General features: G+C 53.4%; 1 protein-coding gene and 1 long non-coding RNA gene across 5 annotated transcripts; one reads left to right on the top strand and one right to left on the bottom strand.

The window, feature by feature from the left end:
- Positions 1–1064: 1064 nt before the first annotated feature.
- LOC112991564 (uncharacterized) lies at positions 1065–3445 on the bottom strand. The gene is made up of 3 exons (XR_003261331.2): positions 3353–3445; positions 2681–2764; positions 1065–1378 (listed from the first exon to the last, which is right to left on the bottom strand). It is a non-coding gene; the product is annotated as an uncharacterized LOC112991564 (long non-coding RNA).
- A 4446-nt stretch (positions 3446–7891) lies between these two features.
- Positions 7892–25086, top strand: MOB3A (MOB kinase activator 3A). Of its 4 annotated transcripts, none has more exons than XM_064497231.1 (4): positions 7892–8061; positions 19862–20429; positions 22656–22858; positions 23611–25086. In XM_064497231.1, exons 2-4 carry the CDS (start codon positions 20012–20014, stop codon positions 23638–23640), a joined length of 651 nt encoding a protein of 216 aa, XP_064353301.1. In that variant the 5' UTR covers positions 7892–8061; positions 19862–20011; the 3' UTR covers positions 23641–25086. The 4 variants fall into 4 exon arrangements, with proteins under 4 accessions (XP_064353301.1, XP_025969945.1, XP_025969947.1 ...); XM_026114160.2 differs by lacking the exon at positions 7892–8061 and adding an exon at positions 14856–15006; XM_026114162.2 differs by lacking the exon at positions 7892–8061 and adding an exon at positions 15569–15781.
- Positions 25087–25626: the final 540 nt, after the last annotated feature.

Here is a 25626-nt window from a genome sequence, read left to right as displayed (position 1 = left end):
TTGGGGAGGTAAAGGGCATCTTGAGCCAAAAACTCTGGAGGAAAGGAGAAGTTGTTTCAAACACAGCTGTGTGAGGCAGTTCTCTGCCAGCTAGGGACTGGTTTGCATCAGTGAGGGGAGTCCTGCCAGTCCTGTATCCCCAGTATGCATATAGGTCACATACCTGCTGTATCAGTGGCAACAGCTCTAAGGCATGAAGTGAATGAGCAGAAAGGAGTCGGTGTGAGACACTGGAACGGTGCTGTTCTTCGACTGTATTTTAAATGGCCTTAATTCTGCAGATGCCAACACTTCTATTCCTACACCTTTTGAATGACTAAGGCTGTCAGGTTCTAGCCTTCCTCTGCAAGGCAGCATTGCAAGCAGTAGTTGTCACTAATGCAAATTACAGGGGGGGAAAGAACTCCTTCAGTTGACCTCAGTTAATGCTGCATTCATTTAGTTTTTGTGGATTGCGGTTGCAGCTAAGATCTGAGCACTTTGGCAAATGTGAGCCCTGCTGTCTTAATCAGGTGTCCAGAAACTGAAGAACAGAAGTTGGTCTCCACCTCTGCTTCTTCCTCTCAGCCTGGCATCACATACAAACTGTGGCAGAAACTTGCTGATATTAATATGAGGCTTAACATCTGGTACTGTCACAACTGGAACCGAGGCATTTGTTTTTGTTGATACTTGCAGTGCTTGCCAGGAAGACCAGAACCTGTGAAAATCAGACTATTATAACAGAAAATGCCTGGGGCTGTGACAGTCAGGAGCCTACCAGCTCTGCATTGAGAAAAATCCATGCCTTGCCCTGACTGCTTGGCCTCATTATCGCTTGATAAGCTCCTGCTGAGGAAGGAAGCAAAGGAAGCAGCAGGTCGTTTGTTTTCTGCATTCGACACTAACCCAATAATTGTAATCCCAGATTGGCCCTTGGGGAGGCCGCCTGCTTGCTCTGCTGCATTGTGGGCCTGCACAGATCTGGCAGGATGGAAACAACAATAAAAACCAATCACTTTGCAAAGGAGAGACTCTGCATGTAAAACAAAAAAAAAAAAAAAAAAACCAAAAAAACACCCAATGCACAAAGCCAGGAAGCACTTAGAGTGAATGTGAAGTATTTAATGAGCTGCAGTAGCTTAACTGGACAACACTACCTCACACAGTGAAGCTGGTGCCAAGCACTCCTGGCTTTGAACACCAGGGCTCTTGCCCTGCTCTCTGCATTTATCCAAGTGTCTTTCTGCACTTGACTTTTGCACGCTGTCCGCCGTGAGCAGGCACATAAAAGAAACAGCAGTCAGCACTGTCCTTGCAGGGATGGGAGAATGCCACCCTGGCCGTTTGTGGCTTGCAACTGTTTCAGGCCAAGTCTTGGACAGAGCAGCATCTATTCCTTGGAGGCAGGGAAAAACAAACCATTAGCAACTGTGCTGTCTGGAAATGCACAGGCATCACGGCAGCAGCTGCACCGGCTCCGCTGGGGAAGGGCACTGGCTCTTGCACCTCGCTGGGGCTGTGGCAGAAGGCTGCTGCTCGGAGCACAGTGTGGGATCAGCTGCTCTGCAGTTCAACCCAAGCTGCCAGGAAGATGCTGTGCTGCTCTGTGCACCAGCTGGGAGCAACGGGAAGCCCTGACTAAGCAGCTGAAGCCTTTGCACCTGCAGGCCCTGGCCTGGCTCCCCTGGGTGGCTTTGGTTGGTGAGAATGAAGGAAGGAAACGAGCTGTTCAGCTGTGCTGTAGGTCTGGGGGCTAAGCTGGGGCAGTCACAGCAGCACCTGTAATCGCTCCTTGTTTTGGAGAGCACCTACATCCCCTTTTGTGCTAGCAAGGTGGCAAAAGCATGGAAAAAATTAAGTGTGCGCCTCCTCCGCAGGTTGTGGGGCTTGGGTCACTATTCTGCTTTCACCGCAGTTTGTTTTCAGGCTTTGCAGGGACTTGCCACCTGTGTTCGACTTCCCTCATTCTGATGTTTGTGAAAATTTCCTTTTGAAGCAGCAGCTGCGTTTCTTACCACTTCTCCTTTTTCTCTCTTTAAGCTTCAAGTACGTGTGCATTCCCTCAGCTCGCCCTGTTAAACCACCACCCCTGTGGCCAGGTCACTGCCGGCAACCGGTCTCTGGCCTCGGCAGCAGGAGTTGAACCTCACCCGGGGCAGGACGGTGGCTGGATCTGCCTCATTTTTCAGTGTTTGGAAGGCGCGTTGGGCTGAGCTTGAGGCTCCCGGGAAGCCTGTCTCCAGGGTAGCTTAGAGGGTGGGGAGAAGGGTGCTACAGCCTCCCCTGCTCTGCAGAGCAGCGATGGCAGCACCGAGCTGCCCCGCCAGCCGGGACCAAGCAGGAGCACAACCGCTCCATCCCCAGGGCAGAACTGAGCTTGAGAGGGAGCAAAGCGCTGGGCCAAGGCGGCTGTGAGGAAGGAAGAGCCCGGCCTGGAGTGACCCCAGCAGAGCTGAGGGCTTCACCTTGGGCTCTAAAAAAATAGGGGTGGGGACTGTTTGCAAACAGGCAAAAGCCTGTTTAGGGCTGGGCCATGTTCTGATTCGACTTTAATGAAGTTTAGAACGACTGAACTATCCTGAAAATGCTGAAACAACATACTTCTACTCCCACCTCCTAAAGGGTTGGGCTTGCTCCCCACGGGGAGAGCAAGGAAAGCGCTTTGCTGCCGCTCATTCCCCATCGCCCTGGAAGTTACCTCAACAGCAGCGCTCTCCTTTGGCAAGCGGAAACTCCGGCAGGGTTAACCCTTCCCCAGCCTGGCCTCGCGCATGTGCAGTTCCTGCAAAATAAATATGCGTTAGAGCTAGGCTAATCCAGCAATAAAGCCTCTGATCAAAAGCCAGGAAGGCTGCCAGCTTTTGCCAAAATAGCGTTATTTGTCATAGGACTGTAGCGATGCCTTACTGCGCTGAGGCTGGATGTTTCTTGCTGGATGAATTAAAACTAAGCTTGGAAAAAATGGGAAAGGATTGGGAAGGCCGTGGAGCTACGGCAAAGCCGGAGGCAGCAGAGCTAGAGCTGGATCGTGCCTGTCTCTGCAGCTGGTGACGGTGCCTGTCTGTGCCCAGTACCGCGGGCTGGAAACGCAGCCCCGCTCCCGGAGCGGCTGCCCACCAAGCTGCTTCTTAGCGGCTCAGAGGCACTGGGAGTTGTTGCTCCACTGATCTGAGAAAAGAGAGGAAAAGGGGGGGCTGCTGGGCCAGAGGGAGCGGACGTGTCCATCGCTGACAGCGTATGAAACGCAAACAAGCCCCAGGGCAAGCGCAGCCCAGCTCTGCCTTCCCCAAGGATCAGACTAGGGATCGGCGTGAGGCTGCAGCTCTCCAGGGACTTTCCAACCAGGGAACATGGACTAGTATCTACTTACTACTGGTCCCAGCATTGCAGTTCCCTCCCACCAGGGAGGAAAGTGCCCAGCTTGCTGGTAGATCTCGTTTCTGAAAGAGAAAGAGGAAAAATCCCAGTGAGATGCAGACACCCATTCACCACCTTAGAAAGCTGAGCACTGACCTCGCACTTGCCTGGAGCTAAATGGGCTTCTCAGAGCAGCTTCCGCCCCTTCCGACAGCGCAGGAGGTAATCCAAATGCTGCTATGGATGCAAAGATGCTTAAAAGAGGGGTAAAGGCTTCCCCAGGGAGCGTTTAGCCATTGGTGGGGGAGGAAAGAAGGCACATGCTTGTTCACAGCACTGCTGGGATTGTCATGCCAAAAAACTCCCTTATTTTTTAAGGGAATCGTAGACATCCCACGACCACGTCTGACGGGCAGCGATTGCACTCACGCTCCATCAAAAAGGGCTCCGTGCTGCAGCTGTATCTGCAGCCGGGCACGCGGGAGAGGGTTCAGGCCGGGTGCGAGACCGCTGCGGTCAGAGACTTCCACAAAGTGCAGGAGCAAAACCTGCTGCGTGGATGCTGCTGCTGACACCGATCCGGGACAGGGCAGATACCGGGGACAAGACTCCAGAGGGATTTCGTGCTGCCCTAGGCTGAAATATAGGTAAGACCAGTCAAAACGCAGCCGGCTGGCGAGCTCCCGCTCTGCGCAGCTGATTGCTTCGCCATCCTTTCCAACCGTGACTCATCTTCACCTTGGAGATTATTTAGCAGCAGGCTGTTATTAGCTTGCTGTGTCAACACTTTATTCCCTCAGTATCATCTGTCATTTAATTAATTAACGTTCCTAAGAATAACCAGCCTTTACTAATTACAAAGAAGTGCCAATTACATCCAACCATCCCTGATAAGCAATGGCAAAGCCCAGGTTAAATGCTGCTCTGAGTTTTAGGCTGTCCAAGCAATGCCAGGAGGACTTAGCAACTTGAAGATTAAAAGAAATCCCCTTTTCCAGAAGTGGAACGCAGGTTCCCCTTGCAACCGGTATTTCTATGACGTCAAAGGCAAGTGGATAAAGCCGCTCACGAGGGTGAAAGGGAACCAAAACAGTTTTCCCTGCAGGATGCTCGTGAGCTGCTTGAATTAACTTTGCAGGTAGTAGCCAATGCAAGAGGAAATCCATGCAGTAGGGATATTTCACGCCATAAGAAACACGTGGCAGCCAGCAACCTGGAGAAGGCAGGGGAGGAAGCACGGGGGCTGCATTCGGGGCTTTTTAAAGCATCATGAAAGAAGTATCGGGCTGAATGCGTTAGCAAAGGGTGTGGGAATTACCACCGCCCGCAACGGCAGTTAGCACTGCATCGTGGCAGTAAAGTGAAGTGCTTAAAACGGTGGTGCTTAAATTCTGCAGCACGCGGAGAGCCTGGGAAGTGCCCTAGATCCTCCTTCCCGCTGCTCTGTGCAACCCCACCTCGGAGGGCAGCAGCTCTCCAAGACACAAGTCCATTCCCGCTGTGCAGTCCTGCTCATTCGGCATGAATTTTATGGATGTTATTCATTTAATGGCACTTCTCTCATGTAATAGAGAATTTTGCTTCACATTCCAGGGAGACATTTAAAACCTACTTGTTTCCGAGTTGCCCTCCTTCGAAGACTCCCAGCAGCGGAGCTGGGGACAGTCATGGCCCACATAAACCACCGGTCATTTGCTGTCAGCTCACTCTCTTGTTTTTGCCACGTTTTATACAGCACGTGAAAATCGTGTCCTATTAAAAACATCACACCCGTTTAGATTGTGTATATCCACGTGTCCTTTTCACCACGAGCATGGACTTCTCGCTGGGCTACAGCTACGCAGGAGGGTTGGTGCTTGGAGGCCTGAGTCCGACATGATCAGCACAACCAGCCCCGAATCCTGTGATTTTCCCCCGCCGCTGTGCTCCTGTTCAAGAAGCCTTTCTGTCGCAGGACGTCTGTTCCTTCTGCGCCTGATGCAGGCAGCAAAGAGCCCTGGTTTCCTTCATGCTGGAGAACGTCAAGAGCAAAATCCCAGTGCTCACGTGTTGCAGCCATCGTTCGCAGCCGAAGCGGGGCGAGTGCGGCCGCTTCAGCTTATCCCCCCTTGGCAGCGGCTGATAAAAACCAGGGAAAGCAGCAGCTGGTGCATCCTGCCATCGGCGAAGGGTGGCCACTGCCAGGCACGTCCCTCGCCTGGCTCCTGCGGGACATTTCTCACCTCCCTGTGGTTCCCTGGCACGTTTCAAGTAAGACATTGCAAAACCAGACCAAGATGGTGCATGCCAAGGTTTAAGCATCCAAATAATCCATGCGGGTCTTTATCACGTCTTCTTTAGGCTTCTGTGGAGTTTAGAAGGGGAAGTGAGGGCCCAGGCCTGAATTCAGAGGAATAAACAAGATTTCTGAGATTCATCTTGGTCTTCTAAAAGCATGTTTATGCGGTTGAGCTGTTTCTTCTTTCCAGAAACCTGTTGGCCACCTTCAAACAGATCTGAAAGGGGGTGAAACTTGTTCCTCAACTAACCAATTTAAACGGTTAAATAAATCAAGTATATAATATGAAAATGTAGATTAAAATGACCACAAATGGCTGCGGAAAGGTGCTGGAACAAGCCAATGAGTGGAGGTAGGCAGATGGAGAGAGCCCAGTCTCTTCCTCGCCGGTGGGCTCCTTCCAGGAGGATTGCTGCTTCATCTGCTGCTCACATATTAAAAAAGGTCCCCCTTATAAAAACATCTGCAATATGAATATGTACTTCTTCTCCAAGGTTTTTCCTGGTTGCAAAACATGGGAGAAGTCTCCAGAATTATTACTTTTTTCTCTGTGTTGGCGAGGAAAACAGAGCAGTGCATTTTAGCAGAGGGGCATTGGGGGCGTTTTAGAGTGCTCTTCACCTCGAAATATTCCCGTTTCTAACAATTTCAGTGTTTTACAGGTGGGGAAATCAAAGCAGAGAGGGAGCATATGGTTGACTGAGCAACCAGACTACTCCATCTCTTGCCTGTTATTACTAATTAGATAGCTGGAGAAAGATGCTGCTAATAACTGGATATAAAGATGATCTGGCAAAAGATGATTTGCATCATCTGATGCAAGACGATTTGGCAAAAACTTAGGAAGACACACTTTTTTTTTGATTTGGTAGAAAAACAATTAATTGCAAGGACACATTCAATTATAAAAGGCTTCGATCTCTGCAATATCCCGTATTTCCCACCAAGGCACTCTTGCTGCTGCCACGTTTACCGCAAAGACGTACAGACGATGCTCTCCTGTGCGGCGGCCGCTCGCTGAAAGCCTCTTTCCGAGCTCGCTGCAAACTGTCGGGGCTCAGGAGCGAGGTGGCTCTTCTGCTCCTTCCCCGCAGCCGGGGGAACTTCACCTAGAGGAGGGATTTGATTTTTTTTCAGAAAGATTTATACAAGTTTTTGGAGCCCAGTGTGAAAGCTGCTGGGGGCTAAGCCTAACCCAGGGCCGGACCGTGCTCCCGGGCTTTATCCCGGCCCTGTGAGCTGAAGCCTAATCCCGGTCCTGACGCCGTGGCACCTGCTGAGCCCAGGCCCAGGCCGGCAGCGGGGCGCAGGCGGGTGTCCCCGTCGGGCCCCATCGGCCATCTGTCCCCATCAGCTGTCCTTCCCCGTCTGCCATCCCTCCCTGCGGCCTGGCCCTGTCACTTCTGTCCCCAAAGCCTGGCCCTGCTGACCCTGCTGTCCCCTGAGGTCTCCAGCCCCAAAGCCTGTCCCCATCAGACCCCTGTCCCCGAGGCCTGTCCTCCCATCCTCAAAGTCTGTCCCCGTGTCCTCCTGTCCCCAAGGCCTGTCCCCATGTCCCCAAGGCCTATGGCCATGTCCCCAAGGCCTGTCCCCAACGCCCATGGCTGTGTCCCCCTCCCCACAGCCTGTCCCTGGTCCCTGAGGCCCATGGCCGTGTCCCCATGTCCCCAAGGCTTGTCCCAAGGTCCATGGCCATGTCCTCCCTCCCCACGGCCTGTCTCCTGTCCCTGAAGCCTATGGCCATGTCCCCAAGGCCTGTCCCTGGTCCCCGAGGCCCATGGTCATGTCCCCAATGCCCATGGCTGTGTCCCCATGTCCCCAAGGCCTGTCCCTGGTCCCAGGCACCCATGGTCATGTCCCCAATGCCCATGGCCATGTCCCCATGGCCCTGAGGCCTGTCCCCATGGCCATGTCCCCCCTCCCCAAGGCCTGTCCCTGGTCCCCAAGGCCCATGGCCATGTCCCCAATGCCCACGGCCGTGTCCCCCTCCCCAAGGCCTGTCCCTGGTCCCCGAGGCCCATGGCCATGTCCCCAATGCCCATGGCTGTGTCCCCATGGCCCCAAGGCCTGTCCCCGGTCCCCGAGGCCCATGGCTGTGTCCCTGTGGCCTGTCCCCATGGCCCACGGCCGTGTCCCCCTCCCCACGGCCTGTCCCCGCCCGCCCCCCCGCTGACGCAGCACCCCTAGCCGGGCCCCCCCCGGGCCGGCACGGCCCCACGGGGCCCCGGCGCACCCCGCCCCCCCCCCCACCCCGGCGGCGTGGGAGGAGCCGGCGGTCGCCGAGCCCGGGCGGGCGGCCCCTTTAAGAGGAAGTAGGGCCGGCTGGCGGCGGCGGCGCGGGGCTGCGCGCTGGCGGGGGCAGCCGCCGAGTTGCGCGACGTGCTGCGGCCGCCACGAGGGGCGGCTCCTCCGCGCGGCGCCGCGCACTATCTGCGCCGAGCCAGGTGCGCGGGGCTGGGGGGCTATAGGGGCTATAGGGGCGGCTGGGGGGCGGGGGCGGTGCAGGGGGCTGAGGAGGGTGGGGCAGCGCGTGGGCGGGGGGGCTTGAGGGGGAGCTGGGGGCGCTATAGGGGCCTGTGGGGCATCGGCTTGGGGTCTGTAGGGGCCTGTGGGGGATCGGAGGTATCTGGTTGGGGTCCATAAGGGCCTTGGGGGGGCAGGGGGCCTGGGGGAGAGTCCATAGGGGCCTCTGGGGGAGGAGGGGGATCTAGGGGAGAGTCCGTGGGGGCCTCTGGGGGGAAGGAGGGGGATCTGGGGAGAGTCTATAGGGGCTCTTGGAGGATTCGGAGGGTCTATAGGGGCCTTTGGGGGAGGAGGGGGCTCTGGAGGAGGGTCTATAGGGGCCTTTGGGGGATCTGGAGCATCTGTAGGGGCCTTTGGGGGGAAGGAGAGGGAGCTGGAGCAGGTTATATAGGGGCTTCTGGGGGAGAAGGGGGCTCTGGAGGGGAGTCTAGAGGGGCCTTTGGGGGAGGAGGGGGCTCTGGAGGGGAGTCTATAGGGGCCTGTGGGGGAGGAGGGGGCTCTGGAGGGGAGTCTATAGGGGCCTCTGGGCATCAGGGGGATTTACAGGGGGGCCTGTAGGGGGTTGTGCAGGTGGAGGGGGATCTGGAGAGGCACCTATAGGGCCAGGTGGGGATCGGGGGATCTATAGGGGCACCCAGAGAAGGAGGGGGCCAGAGGGCGCTGGGGCGGCCGGGACGTGGGGACCCTGCAGGGGTCATCCATAAGGGTCCCGGCTGGAGACCTGGGAGCGGACGGGTCTCCTGCGGGTTCAGCTTAATCTGGGAGCAGGTTAAGCGGAACCGGTGCAGGCGGCCAAGGAGGTGCAGGTCTGTCGAAGCAGCACTTCAGGTTACTCCTCTCCTACTTTACTTTTTCTGCCTGTGCGGAGGATGGTTGTGAGCAGCATTTTCATAACTTCTCGTGGTCCCCACCACAGCCTCCTCCCTGGCCCAGCTGCCCAGCTCAGCTGGGCGAGGAGATCTCTGGCCGGCTTCGCTGCGCCACCAAAAGCCCCTGGTTCGGTGTAGTGCTGGCGAAACGGCATCGTTTACGGTAGTTCACCCCTGTTGGGGGGGGGACGTTTTGGAGTCAGCCCCGGGAACAGCAGCATAGCTTTGCTTGTATTAGCATGTCCCAGGATAGAAGCGTCTTTAGCATGATGCTGCAGTTTTTAAGTGACTTTTCTGAGCAGAGACCTGGCCGATGGCGTTGCATCCGCTTCGAAGCGTTCGCTGTCCTGGTGACATTACACAGGCAGCTCTTGCTGATGCTGTTTTTGCTAGTGAAGACTCTTCAAATGAGCAAAAACAGTGCTGAGAGTATGGGTTTTGTCACTGTGACCATGAAGGGGAAGTATCTTAGACGCTCCTATTTCTTTTTTTTTTTTTCCCCTCTCCTTTCTACCTCTTTCCACCGTCTTTTTCTAGCTGCCATTGTAGCTGTGCTGATAAGTGTTCCCAGTGTAGGTAAGGGCACAGTCCTGGAACAAAAATGAAGCTTAAACTCCCAAGTCTCTTAAATACTTGGGGAGGATGGGAAATTCGCCGCTTTATTCTAATTGTGGTGATCTGTAACTCATCTGTGGTCACTTGAGAGTAAACTCTTGCTCAGTTTCTCTCTTGCTATGAGCACAGAAATGCTAATTTTGCAGTAACTGCTCCTGCTGGTATCTATGATACAATAATCTCAACTCCTTCAAAAACTGCTTGTATGTGCGAGAGAGAGGCGAAAAGAAAAGGGCAGGAAATCCTCCGGAGAGAGAGAGAGGAAGGAGGGATTCGAAGCCGCCAGTGTGCAGCACAGATGTTTGCAGGAAGCATCGCTGTCACTTACTGCAGCAGCGGTGAAAGGCCGGATTCTCTTCTCGCGGCGCGCCGGGCTGAGGAGTGGCCGCGCTTCCTCTGCTTCCATCCCTCTTCGTGTAAAGCCCCTATCCAACCTGGAGCTCTTTGCCAAGTTACAGGGCGGCGGGGGGAGGATTTTTATTAGATGTCAAATTCCCCCAGCCACCTGTTAATCATAGTCCGCAGCGCTGCGCCCTTGCGCTCGCTTCCTCTGCAAAGCCTCGGGCTCGCTTCCAAGTCCCTGCCTTCATCTCGTTCCTTGGACTGTGTATTCCAGATCTTAGCTTCACTTTCTGTCTTAGTCACGTACTTGTGAAGCTAACGCGGGTGAGGGGGGAGGACAGTTTATAACCTCCTTAAATTCCCAGAAAGGGAGGAGGAAAATGCCGCGGCTGAACTCTTGCCGGATTGGTGTCGGGGAACCGAATCGTGGTGCTCTGGGTTCCCACCGCAAAGCCGCGTCCCCGTCGTCGCGTGCTGCGCGCGGAGCAGTTCTGCTGCCGTCTGGCACGCCGGCCGGGCTTTGGGATGCTCTTTGGGACTGACGGTTGTGGTGTTGCCTGTGGCCGAACGGGGACTGCACGTGGGCTCTCCCTGAGGTTTAGGTAGCGAGTTTGGTGGGTGCTCAGCATCTTGAGTGGATCCCTGCTCAGGGGCTTCCGCTGTCCCCTCGGGCAGGAGCTGCTCGCCAGCTGCTTTCTCGGCGACGTTTGGGTCTAATGTGGCTCCTTCTCCACGATGGGGTGGGAAGCACCAGGCAAACTGGAGTGGCACGATCAGCCCCGTTTATGAAGGTCGGGCTATCCCGACGCGTGCGGTGTTTTGTACCTAATGCGTTTCTGTAAATGGGCCAGAGATCTCTATGGCCACGGTACACAAAGGAAAAAAAAAAAAGTTTTCCTAGTGAGCAAGGAGAGCGCGTGTGGTCAGAGAAGGGAGACTGCAAAATCTCCCCAGTCCTGGACGCAAAGTTCAGACCGGTGTAAAGAATTGCCTTGAACTTCTGAGTTTTAATTTCTTACACGACAGGGAAGTATTTCGTGATGCTTGAGCCATAAATGCTACTGTAAGTGGATCCGTAACCAGCTTTGCTGGAGGTTTAGCAGATTAGCTTTAGAAATACGTAATATCCAGCTAATGCTTTCGCTGAGGAATGTACCTTTGGCCGCGTGTTTATCCTCGGCTCTCTAGGTGCCCCTTGGAGGCAGTTATCTGCGACTCCTGTTTTGGTGTGCTTTTGCTTCCCTCTGGAGCTGGTGTTATGCCAAAAGTGCTGTTTTGTTCGTGATGAAATGATAGCGGGCTCTTGGGTGAGTTGTTGCTTTGAGTATCTGGAGCAGGCTGGGAGCAGGGGAGCCTGCTAATCCGCGGGGGAAGAACAGACACGGCGAAGGCCAGAAAAGCTTTTGCAAAGCCAGCGCCAAAAGCAGTCAAACTGCAGCAGCTTTGACTTGTTTTAGAAGAGTCTTTATGAAATCACAAGGTGCTTGATGCAATTTATTTTTATTATTTTTTTCCCCTCTCCAGTCAAAGAAGAGGCAGAGACTGTGACGCTGCCAGACGCCCGTACGTGCCGCAGGTCTCGCGACGCTGGGTTTGGGGCAGTGCCCTGGTTTCGGTGCCCCGTTGGGACCGCTCCTGGGGTTTGCCGTGGTCCTCGTGGGGACAGCGGCGGCGTTGGCGTCGGTCTCCTCCTCCTGCTGCGAGGTTTGTCGGTAGGCCTGCCGGCCAGCCTGCCCTTTGCCACTCGCCACCGTGGCCGGGGCAGGAGGCGTAGGAACCCCGTAGCCGTCCAGCCCCAGGTACAGGGCGGATTTGGCTTTGGCTGGATGCCCGCGCTTTGGTTGCTAGGAAGTCGCAAACAGAATATAAGCTAGAGCAGTCCAAAGGTTGCTTCAGTTTGAGGCAGAAGCAGAGTAAGGTTTATCACCGCACTGAAAGCAACTTTAGTTTTTCCTCGTCTTAACTGCAGGCCTGTTTCGGGGCTGCTGTCTCAGCCTCTTTCTTTTTTTTTCTGTCTTGTGCTGTATGGCAGGAGGTCTTGTGATGTGGTTCGTCTTGGGGTGATCTCTAGCTCCACATCTGTGGGCTCGTTCCTCGCCTTTGCTGCCTGGAGACATGCTAACGCGTTGGGTTACTGCCGTATCTCCTCGTGGAGGGGAAGGGCGAGCCTCGTGGGTGTCTGCTTTCAGCGGGAAACAATACCGCTTTTGTTTCAAAAGCGTGATGTTAACATGGAGAGAAGATACACTTATCGGGGGATTAGGCCTCCCATGGGAAAGGGTGGCCTTGTGGCCAGCTTGTGCTCTGGTTCATCCCCTGTTAAGAAGCTAATAGCGGCAGGATCGGCTGCGGTCTTGAACCTGCAGACAGGCCGCTAAAATAGCGCATGCTACTGCAGTCGTTATACTGGCCGGAGACAAACTTCGCGTTGCAAATCAGCGCTGCGTCTTGTCCCCCCACCTCCCTTGGGTAGGTGGAGATCGCAAAGTGAGAGTGGATGAAGCTGCTGTTTGTTTAAAATCGTGCCCGCGCAGTGAGGACAATAGCGTGGAGGCAGAAAGAAATGTGTGGTTCACAGCATGGCCTTGATAAATGTCACGCTCCTCCTTAACGAACCCTTCGGGGAGGGACGGAGCCAGGCTGGAGGAGGAGGAAAGGTATTCCTGAATGAGCAGGCTTCAAAATACGGCCCTGCAGACCTTGGAAGGAGAACTGCTCTTAACGTGCCGTCAGCCACCCACTGACTGCAGTTTATCCTGGAAACGTTTGTCTGCGCGGTTAACCTGTCTCAGAGTCGTGACCCAGCTTGTCAGCTTAACGCAGCATCTGCAGAGCCTGCAGCGAGTTAGCTCTGCCCTCACATGCAGCTGGGATCCAGTCATATATGTGTAAGTGGAATCTGGAAATGCTCCAAAATTGCTGTCATTCGGACATTGCAATGGACACAAATCTCACGTAAGAAGGGGGAAAAAAAATTGGTCCTAAGTCAGTAAGGCTTGAGGGTCTAGTAGCTGTTCCTGTTGCACTGCAGCTGTTTCTAGGCTTTTAAGCGACGCTTTTTGGTTACAGAATCTGCTTTCTGACCCTTTTGAGGAAGGGAAAGTTAAAGGCATAACCTTTTTAGAAAGTTACTGTCTCATGTGGCTTTTTAACCTTCTGTGGTTACTGAAGGGACTGTCTGGAAGACCAGGTGGGGACAGTCCAAGCTGGAGCTTCAGCTTTCCCTTATGCTGAAGTTTAAAGGTAATTCAGCCTTCCCTCTCCCCTGCCAGAAACGTTTATCCGGGCCCTGCTGGGGTTTGTTCTTTACCTGCCTCCCGCAAGTATCTCTGACGTGAGCTCCCATCGCGCAGCCCATCTTGCATCCCTCCAGCTGTTGCTGCTTTGATCGCTATCTGCGTGGTCTGGATCTAAATACCGAGCTTGGAGTTGAGCAACTGATGCCTGACCGACGTCCTTAAGCTGTCTGTTCCTCCATCCTGCTTGCGATGGGCGAGAAATGCCTCTTGCTCCGTGGGCTTTCCGCGTACCGCTGCGGCGTTTAGCCGTAGCGTGAATGGGGCACGGGGTGGGCGCTTGCCTGGTGCAGCTGTGCTGAAGCCGCTGCTCCTTGCACAAGCGGTTGCTACAGCTTCTAACCCAACTATGGCTTTATTTAACATTTATGTTTTCCATTATTATATAACCTAATTGGAATTTAAAATTGGCCTGAATACGTAGCAAACTCAAGTATGCAGTCTTCCAGGGGAGGAAAAAATAATAAAATAAGAAAAGCCCAAAGCAACAAAGCCCAATATAACTATTTTATGCCTCTTTATTATGCTGTTTCCTTTTCTTATGTGTGTGCCATCAGAGAGGCTCTGCATTTGCATGGCTTCGAGACATGTAAACGGACTATCCTGCTCCTAAGCAAGCCCGTTCCCTGAAAGCACCTGGGAGATGCGGCGTTTGCATGGTTTCTTTCTTGGAAATTTCCAAATTATTGTGCAGGAGACTTAAATGGTGGGGTGGAGGTGGACGTCGACCAGCAGGGCTTAAAACTGACTTTGTGATGGCACATAAAGGGCCTTTTGTCTAAACCTTGGGAATTTAACATTTGCAATGTGCATTTCTAAATGGCTCTGTTAAGTGTGTTGTTAAGGCCACCACCAAACCAGTTTCCGAAAGAAAAATTTGGATATCGTCCTGCAGAGCAAGAGGACGAACTCATCACTTTGGCACGACCCCATCCGGGGTTATAGACGTAACCGGACCGAATCTGGTCGCTCGCTTTGACTCGATGCTCTTTCCCTTCAGAGCAGCTACTGGCTTCTGTTGCCGGCAGCGAACGTGGAGGAAAACAAAAAGAAAAAGGAAATGCTCAGGGTAACGCGAGGCTACCGGGCAGCTTCTCCTTAGCTTTCTGCAGACAGCAGCGTTTTAAAGGAAACATGCTGTTCTTGTCCAGCAGCGCTGGCTGCTCTGCTCGATTCTCAGCCCACCGAAATGCCGCGTCTGTGTTGTGTTTTTCCAAATAACAACGCGAGTCTCCTCGCCGCGAGAGCACGCGGCTCCGCGCGGTCAAAAAAAGCACCGTTGCGGGGTTTAGAGAGGGGAATGAGTCGCTTTTGGGAAAACACTGGCAGCTCCGCGCGCCGGAGCCGATGACTGTGCCAGGCAGGAAGCTCGCCGACGTGGAAGCGCTGTCGAGCAGGAGCCGTGAACGGCCCGACGCGCCTGCCCGAAGCCGGCAGCCCGAGCCGCGTGTCCCGCGGGCGGTCCTCGTCCCGCCTTGCCCTTGTTTACGCAGTTAAAGTAAGCAGCGGCATAAACATTTGTTTCCCTTATTAAAAAGCCGTTCAAAGGAGCAGCTGGAAACCTCGTCCAGCCAAGGCAGGCCGGCGCGTTTGCTGCCAAACTCGCTTTCGAAGCGCCGAAACTCGCGGGTGACAGTGCGGCCCTGCTTGCCGTGATCGGCCTGACCCTCGCTCTCTGCGTTAAAGCTTCGCCTTTGATCGTAGCGAATGAGAAGTGGAGTGAGTCCAGGACGGCCGTGGGAAGGTATGTGCGAAAGGAGTGTGTGTGTGGGGAGTTATGACGAGAATGTGTGTGTGCGCGTCTTTGTTTTTTGTTTAAAATGCGGATTTTTGAAGCCACCCTGTTCGCTTCGGTTCCCAGGTTAACTAGCTCGCTCTGTAAATTCAGTTTTTACGTTAAGCGCTCGGTGCTGCTGATACGCTATGGCCGTTTTATCAAACTAGCATGGGCGTTTGCATGTCCTCCATCGGAAAACTTGGCCTGAGCATCTGGATTAGCTGCAAGGAAAGACTAAAACTAGCCCAGTGGGGGTTTTTTTGCTCCCCGCTTTGCTCTTCCTCCTGGGGAGCTGCCGAACCGTGGTGGTAGGCACGGGCTCGCCGCTGGAGGACCGCAAGTATAAACTGCGGCAGCAAGAGCTTTCGGCTGGGCTCTGCGCGAGCGATGCCATATGGGTCGCATCTTGCTGGCCAGCTTTCCAAAAAGGAAACCAGAGAAATGCTTATTTTGAGAAATCCAGTGCTCGCTGGGATTTACTTAAGGGCTCGCTTATGAGTAAGGCAGCAGGATGTGAGCCGCCTTGGAGCGCTCGGGTCACTGGAAAGGAAGCGGCCGCATGTGCCTGACCCCTCCCCGTCGGCAGCCCGCAGCCGGGTTTGGATTGCAGTCGTGCACGCAACGCTACGGCTTCCTTGAAAAAGAAGGAAGCTCTCGGCCTCGGCACCCGCGAATGCTTGCGGAGGGTTGCAGAGCCGTGCTGAGCAGCCGCAGGAGCGAGCTGCGGAGGCTGGAAGTGCAGGTAGGAGCTTGCCGACGTGCCGGCGTTGATCCTGGCTCCCGTTAAAGCCCTGCGTGGCGTTGGCGGCGGGGGGGATTGCTGCTTCTTGCTCGGGGCGGGCGCTTAGGAGGTGACGGAAATAGTCATGAGACTCCTGAAAGAGGGTTTTCAGGCCGTTCTGCCTCTCCAGCGAGGGGAAGTGTCTAGCGGAGACGCTGCTTCCATCCGGCAAGGCCAGGCGATGTCATCTCGGGGGGTGGCTGCAAGGGACTTGTGAAGGTAGGACGTTTCCAGGTGTTTTGGAGTCCGGACTGTCTGGGCTTTGGAGTTACTGGACTGTCTCCTTTTTTGGACTGTCTCCTTCTTTCATACTCTCTCGGAGCTGCTGGGAAAAGTAACCGAGAGCCTGGTGACCAGCTGCAGGGGCTTTCTCTATCCAGAGCCTCCCCCTAAAACAAGGCCGTGCTGTGCCGTCTCCCTTTACCGGCTGGGGAGGAGGAATGGTGGAGTGCTATAAACAGCATTGCCCTGGATTTCCATCAACCGAAGCAAGTCCTAGGACCAGGCCTGAAATGTAAGAGCAATGAGTGAGGGGAGAAGACGGCCTCTCGGCTCGGCAGCCCTTCGTTGGGGAGGGAGGGCCGGGCCGGGCCTCAAAAGCCCCTCGCTGTGCAGATAAATAACTTCCCAAACTGCGGGAGCCAAGCGCAATATTGAACCGCTCCTCTCCCGTCCTTGGGAGGAGAGGTAGCACTGCTGCTTCGGAGAAAAGTTAGAGGTTTATTTTGCTCCGGGCTGTCTGCTGTGGTGCAGGAATTCTTTTTTAATTTTTTTTATTTTTTATTTTTCTATTTTTTTCCCCCCTCCGCAGCAGTTGTGTGCTCTTGTGGGAGTGATGGCCAAGGTCCTCTCTGAACACGTGTGACGTGTGCTGTAATCTTGGCCGGCTGAAAAAGAGGAATAAACAAAGCTTACTGCATTTTTTTTTTTCCTTTCAAGCTTGCAGATCCCATTCAGGTGATTCACGTGCCCCGTGGCCTAGTTGATCTTGGTCTTTCCTTTCTCTTCTGCTCAAAGGCGGTGCCGGAGCCATGACTCCTGCCTGTGGAAGGAGGTGTTTTAAGTGTGATATCATCTTTGAGCAATGTCAGGGATGCTTTTGCTCTCCGCGTGTCTCATTTTCTCTCTCTCGAGCCGAATGTTTCTTTTTAGCTCAGCTGCAAAGACCGTGATGAAATACGCTGCATCTGCTTGGAAGTCTTAGCTATTGATTTTACTAGCGTCTTTGCACAGATGCTGAATCATCTGAGGGAGGATTGCTGCTCTGTGGAGCTCCACAGTCGTCTCGAATGGTGTCTCAGTAGGAAGAAGAAGCCGTTTGTAGGACGGATACTGCCTCGATTCCAGAGGAACCGTGGTGAAATCCTTTGCACCCTGCTCACGGGACAATTTCTTCTGGAAAACGTTTGGTGTTTGCCTCACTGACGTGCATGGGCAAGCCCGGGGGATGCTTTTTTCCAGTTTTGCTCTTCAGTTTCAGTGCTCTTCTCTTTGGGCCCTGTAACCACAGCCTTTCTCTTGCTTGAAAAATATATCCTTGTGCGGTGAAAGGGAAGATGCCCGAGCCTAGTCTTGGGCCAGCGTGGATGGGAGCGACTTTCTGAAGTCACTGGAGTTAGACAGCTCCTCGATGAGGTCGGGAGGACACGAGTCATAGCAGACCATGGAGGCTTCCACTCCTTGGGGGGGGACGGGACCGAAGGTGACGCTCGTGCGTTTTTGAAGGATGCTCCTTTCGCAGTCTCCAGGGGAAGGAGACCGTTGCGTGCGAGCATTTCTCTGGGACTGATTTCCTGCTGGGAATCGCTGCAGACTCGGCACCTGCCGTCCACATTGCTGGCCGAGGGGGTTGCTGACTTTGAAGCCCTGCCTTCGTCCCGAGCGCGCTCGGGAGGCACGGGGTGGGCGCGGGACGGGCACGGTCCCCCGCGCTTCCGCCCCGCCGAGCAGCTCTGCGTCTTCTGCAGGATGTGGTGAGGCCGTGACACAGCTCTCGCTAACCAGTGCCTCTGCGGCGGAGGTCCCTCCGTGCCGTCCGTCGCTTCCTCTAACTGCGCCTGTGCTGCGATCGAGCACCTTTTAAGGTTGCGTTTTCCGGGGGTTCGTCTTTTTTCCTTTTTTTGACCTTTATGTGGTCGGTTATGGGGTCACATCAGCAGCTCTTGCAGCAGCGCTGTGCGCCGAGAGCACGCTCCGTGGCAAAAACAAGCTTTCAGGCACGTTCATTTAGTCCAGAGTGAATCTTTCATTGAACCACATTAAAACATGTTTCCATTTGTCTCAACTCAATACGTGTCGTGGCCCAAGTTGTAATAGGAGTTTGGATCGCCTTGCACCTATCTAGAATAGCGCACTGAGCCCATTCCTGCATGAAAAGCAGCACTAGAAAACCAGTAAACATGTTCTTCGTGAGACAAACTGACGTGGTATGTTTTTCTCTTTTTTTTTTTTTTTTTTTTTTTTCCTCCCCTCCTTGCTGTAATTAAGTAAGAAAACAAGAGGCCTTGGTTTCAGTCCCTTTAATCTCTCTCCGAAGAAATGCTGATTAGCGCTCTGCATTATCTGTTAAAGATGGGCTGGCGTGCAGCAAATCTAGGCATGACCTTAAATGTGAGATTTCCTTGTTAACCTTTGAGGATCATATTTGCCAATATAAATGGTTCTGCACCTTTCTATAAATAGGTTTCTGCTTGATGGGAGAGGTTTGCTTGCATTTTCTTAGCAAATGATGAAAACTGTTGCTCACGGGGGGTCTAGGAGGCATCAGGTTTAGTCAATTGTTGTTACTTTATTTCTCCGTCCAACATGGTAAGATGTGTTTGTGCTACAAATGGGTTTCTGTGTTGAGCTTCCATCAAAGAGCAGCTTGACACAAATTATAAGGGGGGATGGATGTGGGAACAAAGGAGGGATAATTAACTGCAGATAAACCGAATTAACTTTGAAAGGACACTGACAAGAAACAGATCTTAACTTGTGTGTCTGAGCCTCTCGGAGCTAATCCTTTCTCATAGGTTGGGAGACGAAGATGAGCTTTCCTGGTCTCTCAGCCCGTTTGCTAATTTGCAGTGAACTAAACCGAAATGAAGAATATACTTATGTTCTCTCTGCACCTGCAGCAAAGGCTACAGCTCTTTTTAAAGCTGGTGTTATTTTGGGATGTTCTGGTTCCGGGTGCCTGAGCTGTGACTCCTTCCTCTTGCCCTCCTCAGCCCTTCCTTGTCTTAACATTGACTGCAAATGCTCCTCCTGTGCAAAGAGCTGTTGTATTAGAATACGTCTTGCAACAGATTTGAATGTTGATGGAGGTTGTTATAACTTCTCATTTTTAAATAAGTTTATTTCCAAAGTGGGAAAAATGGCCTAGGTAAAAAAATTGAGTAAAAAAAAAAAAAAAATCTAACTTACCCTCTTATCCTTCTTAACTCTGCTAGATTGCAACTGAGTAGATGGTGGCAGGGCTTCCCCTTGTTTCTGTGTGATCTGGGTCTTCTGGTACGGTGAGGGTAAGGTCCCCTAATGCCTTAAGGCTGTTGGAGGCTGGGCTTGGTGCTAGCCTGAAAGAATTGGGGTGCTGTAAATCCACGGGGCCTCTTGCACCTTTCTGCTTTGTTGCTCAGGAGCAAAAAACGGCTCCAGCAAGCTGCATGATTTTGACAGTACATCAAGGCGAGGACTGTGGTGGTTGCAGCCTGCGCTGGCTTAGTCTCTCCTTGATGTCTTTCATTTTGCTTCTTGCTGTGACATCTCTTCCCTGCGGGACCGTCAGGCTGGTTCCCTTATCCCGCTGTCCTGCGTGCGAGCACGCGGGCAGGTCTTGCAGGGCCCAAGTCGCCAAACGGTGCCTCCTCTGCTTCAGGCTTGACTACCAAGGGAGAAGGGAGATGGGGCAGAGAAAAAGCTGGCGCTGGCCTCCAATCCTCTTCCGAGATCTGGGGCGAGGGCCCAGATGGTATCCCAGATCTCTTCCTATGGGATTTAGACAAGGTTTCCTGTTGAAAGAGCTGCTTCTAATCGCTGCCCTTCTGTGCTGCATTGCAGATCAGCACGTGCTGTCAGGACCAGATGAGCAAAGAGAGATTTCTCTGAAGATTAGTCCCCTGCAGCCCTGCCCCTGGAAGTGGTCCAGCAGCTGTGTGTCTCCAGCTGTCATCCCTACGGATCTGGAAAAGAAAGGAGAAAAGAAGAAAAATGTCCCATGCTTTAAAGCAAGTGTTCAATAAAGACAAAACTTTCCGGCCCAAGCGCAAGTTTGAGCCGGGGACTCAGCGGTTTGAGCTGCACAAGAAGGCTCAGGCCTCTCTCAACGCTGGCCTGGACTTGAAAGTTGCCGTCCAGCTGCCCCCGGGGGAGGAGCAGAACGACTGGGTGGCAGTGCACGTGGTGGACTTCTTCAACCGCATCAACCTGATCTATGGCACCATCAGTGACTATTGCACAGAGCAGTCCTGCCCCGTCATGTCCGGGGGTCCCAAGTACGAATACAGATGGCAGGATGAGCACAAGTACCGGAAACCCACGGCCCTGTCTGCTCCCCAGTACATGAACCTCCTGATGGACTGGATTGAGGTACAGATCAACAACGAGGACATCTTTCCCACTAATGTTGGTGAGTTTTCAGTTCCGGTAGTAGCTGAAGAGGGAGAGCTAATGCAGAGCCGTCCCCTTTGGGCCCTCGGGTCCTGTTTCTTTTCCAGGAGATGCTGTTAATGGTCCGTGTTGCACAGGTCGCTGTTGTAGTAGAGCTATTCCCCGATGCACTGCTTGGAAACTGGCAGCGTAATAAGCTCTTTTGAGCACGTTGAGACACTTCAGACCTCTTCTCAAGTGCTAAATACCCAGAGCTGCAACAGATCTCATTTGGAGTCATGGATACTTAGAGGAAAGCAAAGTGGAGCCAAGCCCAGGCACTGAAAATGAGAGGCTGCTCTTAGAAAGTCCAGCCTCTGACGTGACTCTGTCAGTAGTTCATGCTGGACGTGGTCCCTTGAAGGACAGCTCTTTTAGAGCTGATTGCTAGTTTGGGTTCAGTGTGCGTGCTCCACACTGGCCTGGTAGCGGTGGCCGTGTTTCCATAATTAGCCTTTTCATTATTACAGGCTGGTGCTAGCTGACTTTGCCCTTTCTAGCTCAGGACTTGCTGATACACAGTCAGTTGTTTTGTGACAGCTGGGTGGGATGCTTACATGTGCATGAAGGGAGGGACAGTATTTTATCTATTGCCAGGGTGATGGAAATGAGAGCTTGTCCAAAGATGTCTAAATCTGTATATCCAGTGCAGAACCTCACGTACTTCTTGAGGGGACAAAAAAAGTCGTGTGTTTTCCTATTTTGCCTTGAGTAAGAATTAAGAGCTAAAGGATTAGGCAGATACAGTTGCTCATGTTCAGAGCTCCCGTATTCTGGAAAGCCAAAGACAAGATGCCGCAGAGGTGTATGGAGTGGTAGAAGGGCCGTCCCTGCCTTGAAACGAGTCCTGGTTGGAGGGTGACTTCACTCCGGCCTGCTTGGCAACCGCCCCGCTTTCACACCGAGAAGCGGCCGAACCTGCTGCTTGGGCAGGGTCGGCTCCTTGCCCTTCCCAAGCAGCCCTAGGCAATCGGCAGGGCACCTCGGTTCAGCGCTTGGATAGTTGGGGCCACGTTGGAGCGAGGGGAGGAGTAGAAGCGGGTCACCAGCGGCTGCAGACGGAGCACACGCGTTCCCCGTTCCCGTGTCTGCACGGGCAGCCTAGCTGCCACCGTCAGGGCAGGTAAGTCTTCTGCCCAAGGAAGTAGCCCCAAGCTGGAGGTGATATTTAGTAGCTCCCTCCTTTCTGCCACAGCGTTCATCCCGTCACAGCTCTGCTCGGGTGCCGCTGGTCTGTTTAGGAAGTGTTTGCCCCTCCAGCTGCATGAGACTTACCCATGCCAGGACACTGCTTGGACCTGGCAGGAGGAGGGGAGCATGGCCATAAACAGCCAGTTCTTCGGACAGCTAAAACACTAAAATCCTCCTCATCCATTCCTCCCGTTACCCAAACGAATGCCCTGTTTTATTTAGGGCTTTTCTGTAAGACACTCTGGGCACTAAGCAGAGCATTTGTTTTGCGCAGAGAAGCGAGACAAGTTTCTGGAGGCAGGTGGGGTTTTTCTTAGCTTTGCCCAGCTTAACACAGTGAAATGTTTGAATTCTTGCAGAGCGCTTAAAAGGTTTAACTAATCCTTGTTCCTCCAGAGATGACCCGTGTGAACTTTAAACTAATAGTCTACTAAGACAGCTCGCTGGTCAGAGATTGCTCTGCTGCAGGGCCCCTAACTAAAAAATCCTAAACAACTTGGACCAGGCTCACAGCTTCACACAAAGCGGTGCCTTTAAATGGGACCTGAATGTCTTACATTTCTAACCAAAGAGCTGAAGACATTTCAAAATACGTGATAACTCTAGGGAGTTAACCGCGTTGACTCTTTCTTTTGGGAAACTGCTTCTGGAGTGGAATTCGGTAGTTTTCTAATATTTTTCACTGTTTATATAAACATGCCAGATAGGAGCAGAAGAAAACTCTGTCAGACTGAAACAGCTGCTGGAAATCTCTGCTGACGCTGATCTTGTTTGCTTTCCGCTCAGTTGCTAGCGGCATTTGATGGTGCGCAGGACTCAGTAACGTAAGAAATCGTTGCTTTGAAAACTCTGTCCCAAAAGGTGAAAGAAAAGGGAAGGGGGAACTGTACCTTGGGCAACCTCTTTTCTCCTCTTGTCTCAAAATATGTGTTTTACCAAGAATTATTATGATTTTCTCCCAAGGAACCAGTTTTAACTTCAGTGAAGTTTCTGATGGTCAGATCTTCCCTCCCAGGTACTCCTTTCCCGAAGAACTTCCTCCCGGTGGTGAAGAAAATCCTCTCCAGGCTCTTCCGGGTCTTTGTCCACGTCTACATCCACCACTTTGACAGGATCACCCAGATGGGCTCCGAAGCCCACGTGAACACCTGCTACAAGCACTTTTACTACTTTGTGAAAGAGTTCAATCTAATAGACACCAAGGAGCTGGAACCACTGGTGAGTAGCCAGGTGGGGCCAGGGGCTGCGCAGCTGAAAGGGGCACAGCTCGGTGGTGGTGCGTCGGAGTCTGCAGCCAGTGCGGAAAGGGCAGGCGGAGGGTAGGGGTGTCGCGGAGGTTTTGTTTGCCTTCTCAGAACTGTTTGCCCAAATTCAGGCCGTCAGTCGGCCTTGTGATTTGCCCGACTGGGAAGCTGTAAGCCAGGACGTGCGTGTGGAGCTAAGCAGGGTTGTTTGGGCAGGGATGAAGGAGGCTTGTTTGTTCTTCTTACTTGTCCAACAGCCTCGTTGTGTTTCCAGGAGCCAACTCGCCTTGCTCGTGGGCACGGTCTGAGCCCAGCCCAGCCCTATTAGCCGCCCGGATGCGGACGGGAGAATGCAACTCCCTTCCCTGTGCTCACTTCCCATTCTGCAAAGCAAGGGCGGTAGCACCACCCTCACGAGAAGTCTGAAGCTCAGAGAACGTGACATATTAGACCTAAAGAGGTGGTGATGGCAGTCCTAAAGCTGTAGGCAGCAGAGCAAATCTGGAGAGCAGTGGGGCAGCGGGAGGGTGCCCTGCCCCTGCCTGGGAATGGGGTTGGGGGAAAACATGGGCCTGCCCAGACCAGACTGTTGAGTAACAGAGTCATTGCATGCCTGAGGAGGCTATTTCTGACTAAACAAAGGTGAGGTTTTCTTCTTCATCCCACCCTTGCCTGGGAATTGAGATCTTAGTTCATGGTTCTGTGTCTTGTCTGTCCCTTTGACAGAAGGAAATGACCTCCCGGATGTGCCACTGAGATCAGACCTTCCTGCTCTCACCTTGGCGTCTCTTCGAGAACTCCGGGTCCCACTCCTGCATTGGAGACACGGTTCAAGGGGAGAACAGAGACGTTTTGTTAAAGAAATCTATATATTTTTAATGAGTTTCAATGTAAAACTGTGAGATTGCAGGAATATTTTTTTAAAGATGCTCTAGATAAACTAGTTTTTTATAGTAATTTCTATAAAAGAAAAAATATTTTTGGCCACTTGGTGGAAATACTCGTTCTCTGAGGAGGGAAGAGCCACCCCGTACTGCCTCTTCCCGTCCCCTCACCGCAGTGGCATTAAGCGAGCCGAGATGCTTCAGGCAGAGCCGTGCTGTGTAGCTGGTGCCGAGATGGAAGCGGTCCTTCCCTCTGGACACCAGCTGCTCCCACCTCGGAGGCAGGTTACGTGGGGACGGGGAAGGACATGCTCGTGTGTCTGGATTCACTGCAAGGAACCACTTGGTTCCAGCGCTGCTTCCACTGGCTTTGAGTTGAGGCTGCGGACAGAGCTGCTCTCGTGCTCCCCCTTGTACTGGGCAGCCTGTCCCCAAGGTCTGGCCCACCTTTCCTCCTCTCTAAAAGAACTTGGACTTTTTTGTTCGTGGCTAGGCCAGAGCTGCCGCTGCTGATGGATTTTTGTCCCCTGTGGAGACCACCGGGGCCTGGGCTCGCTGGCGTTGGTTTTCTCCCATCACTGCGCAGCGCTGGAGCACTGCTGTTGCGAAGCCGCTCTTGCCTTTGCACCAGCTCTGAGCTGAGCTTCTCCCCGGGGCGTAACCCAGCTGCGGCTCCGGGTGCAAGGCCCCACGAGGGGCTGGGATCGGCGCTGACGGCGTTAGGACGCGCAGGCCTCGCCTCCTGGGAGCGAGCAGAGGGAAGCCGCTGGGAGAGGAGTGGGGAAGCCTCTTCAGACACCTGCGCTTCCCTTCCTCCTCGCGGTAATGCTGACCCTGCCAAGAAGGAACCGGGCTGGTTGCTCTCCAGCCTCCCTTACTGGCTCTACACGGACAATTTTCTGATTCCCGCGAGGGTACTAAACCTTATCTCTCTTCCGGAGCAACACTTCCCCGCTCTGCTGTACACATTTCTTCAGAACCAAAGTATCTGGTACGTAGCCAGAGCCCACTAGCCTTACGTACTGCTTGCACGAGCAGCTCTGCCGTGGCGAGAGCTTGGTGGTGCCCCAAGGTAGGTAGATAAGTCTACCTAGGATTTGGGGATGTGGGGGGGAAGCAGGGCTTAGAGCAAGAGAAAAAGAGGTTTTATGAACAGTGACCAAAACTGTACCACTAACCGCTTCTTCCTTAAAGATGTTCTGTGTCCTGGAATCTCTGTACGTATGTGACTCATTTCTTGTGCTGTCGTTAGGACACTTACAAATACCACTATAGCTGTTGAAACGGAACCAATAAATTATGTCGTATTTACCTAGCACGCTCCGCTTGCTGAATGCCTCGTGATTACACGCTCGTCGGAGGCTTTCTGTCGGCAAAGCAAACACGGTCTTTTTGGACTCCACGGGTGGTGAGGGGTCGTTTAGCGCGGTTGCTAAACGATCGTGCGTGCATATTCCAGTTCTGCAGCAGCAGTGCTGGGGACTCGTCCTGGTCTCACGCTTTGGGGTTGCTCAGACGTTCCCAGACCGATGGGCAGAGTAAGCAAGTGCTGGGGTGCGACCAGAAGCTCGGGAGCATCCTGATCCGTCTGTGCGGTGCTGCTGTACCTGAAAAGACGAGCCATTTTCCCAGCACAGCTGCTCTTTTGCAGTTGCAGGACCTGGCCGTGCCCTGGTTGCAGCATCGTGTCCCCTCACTCTTGCGTAGGGCTGGAGCGGCTGGGCCGGGGCTGGCGGGGCTCAGCTCTGCGTGGGGCAGAGGTGCTGAGCCCTCCTGAGCAGCGTCACTCTGCTCTCCGGGCAAGGGGTAGCTGGGGGGGGCCTGGTTTTGGCTGTAGCCCCATCCTGCTGCGGGAGCC

The sequence above is a fragment of the Dromaius novaehollandiae genome, chromosome 25 (assembly GCF_036370855.1).
Source record: "Dromaius novaehollandiae isolate bDroNov1 chromosome 25, bDroNov1.hap1, whole genome shotgun sequence".
Classification (NCBI taxonomy): domain Eukaryota; kingdom Metazoa; phylum Chordata; class Aves; order Casuariiformes; family Dromaiidae; genus Dromaius; species Dromaius novaehollandiae.
This window is presented reverse-complemented; position numbering and strand designations above follow the sequence as displayed.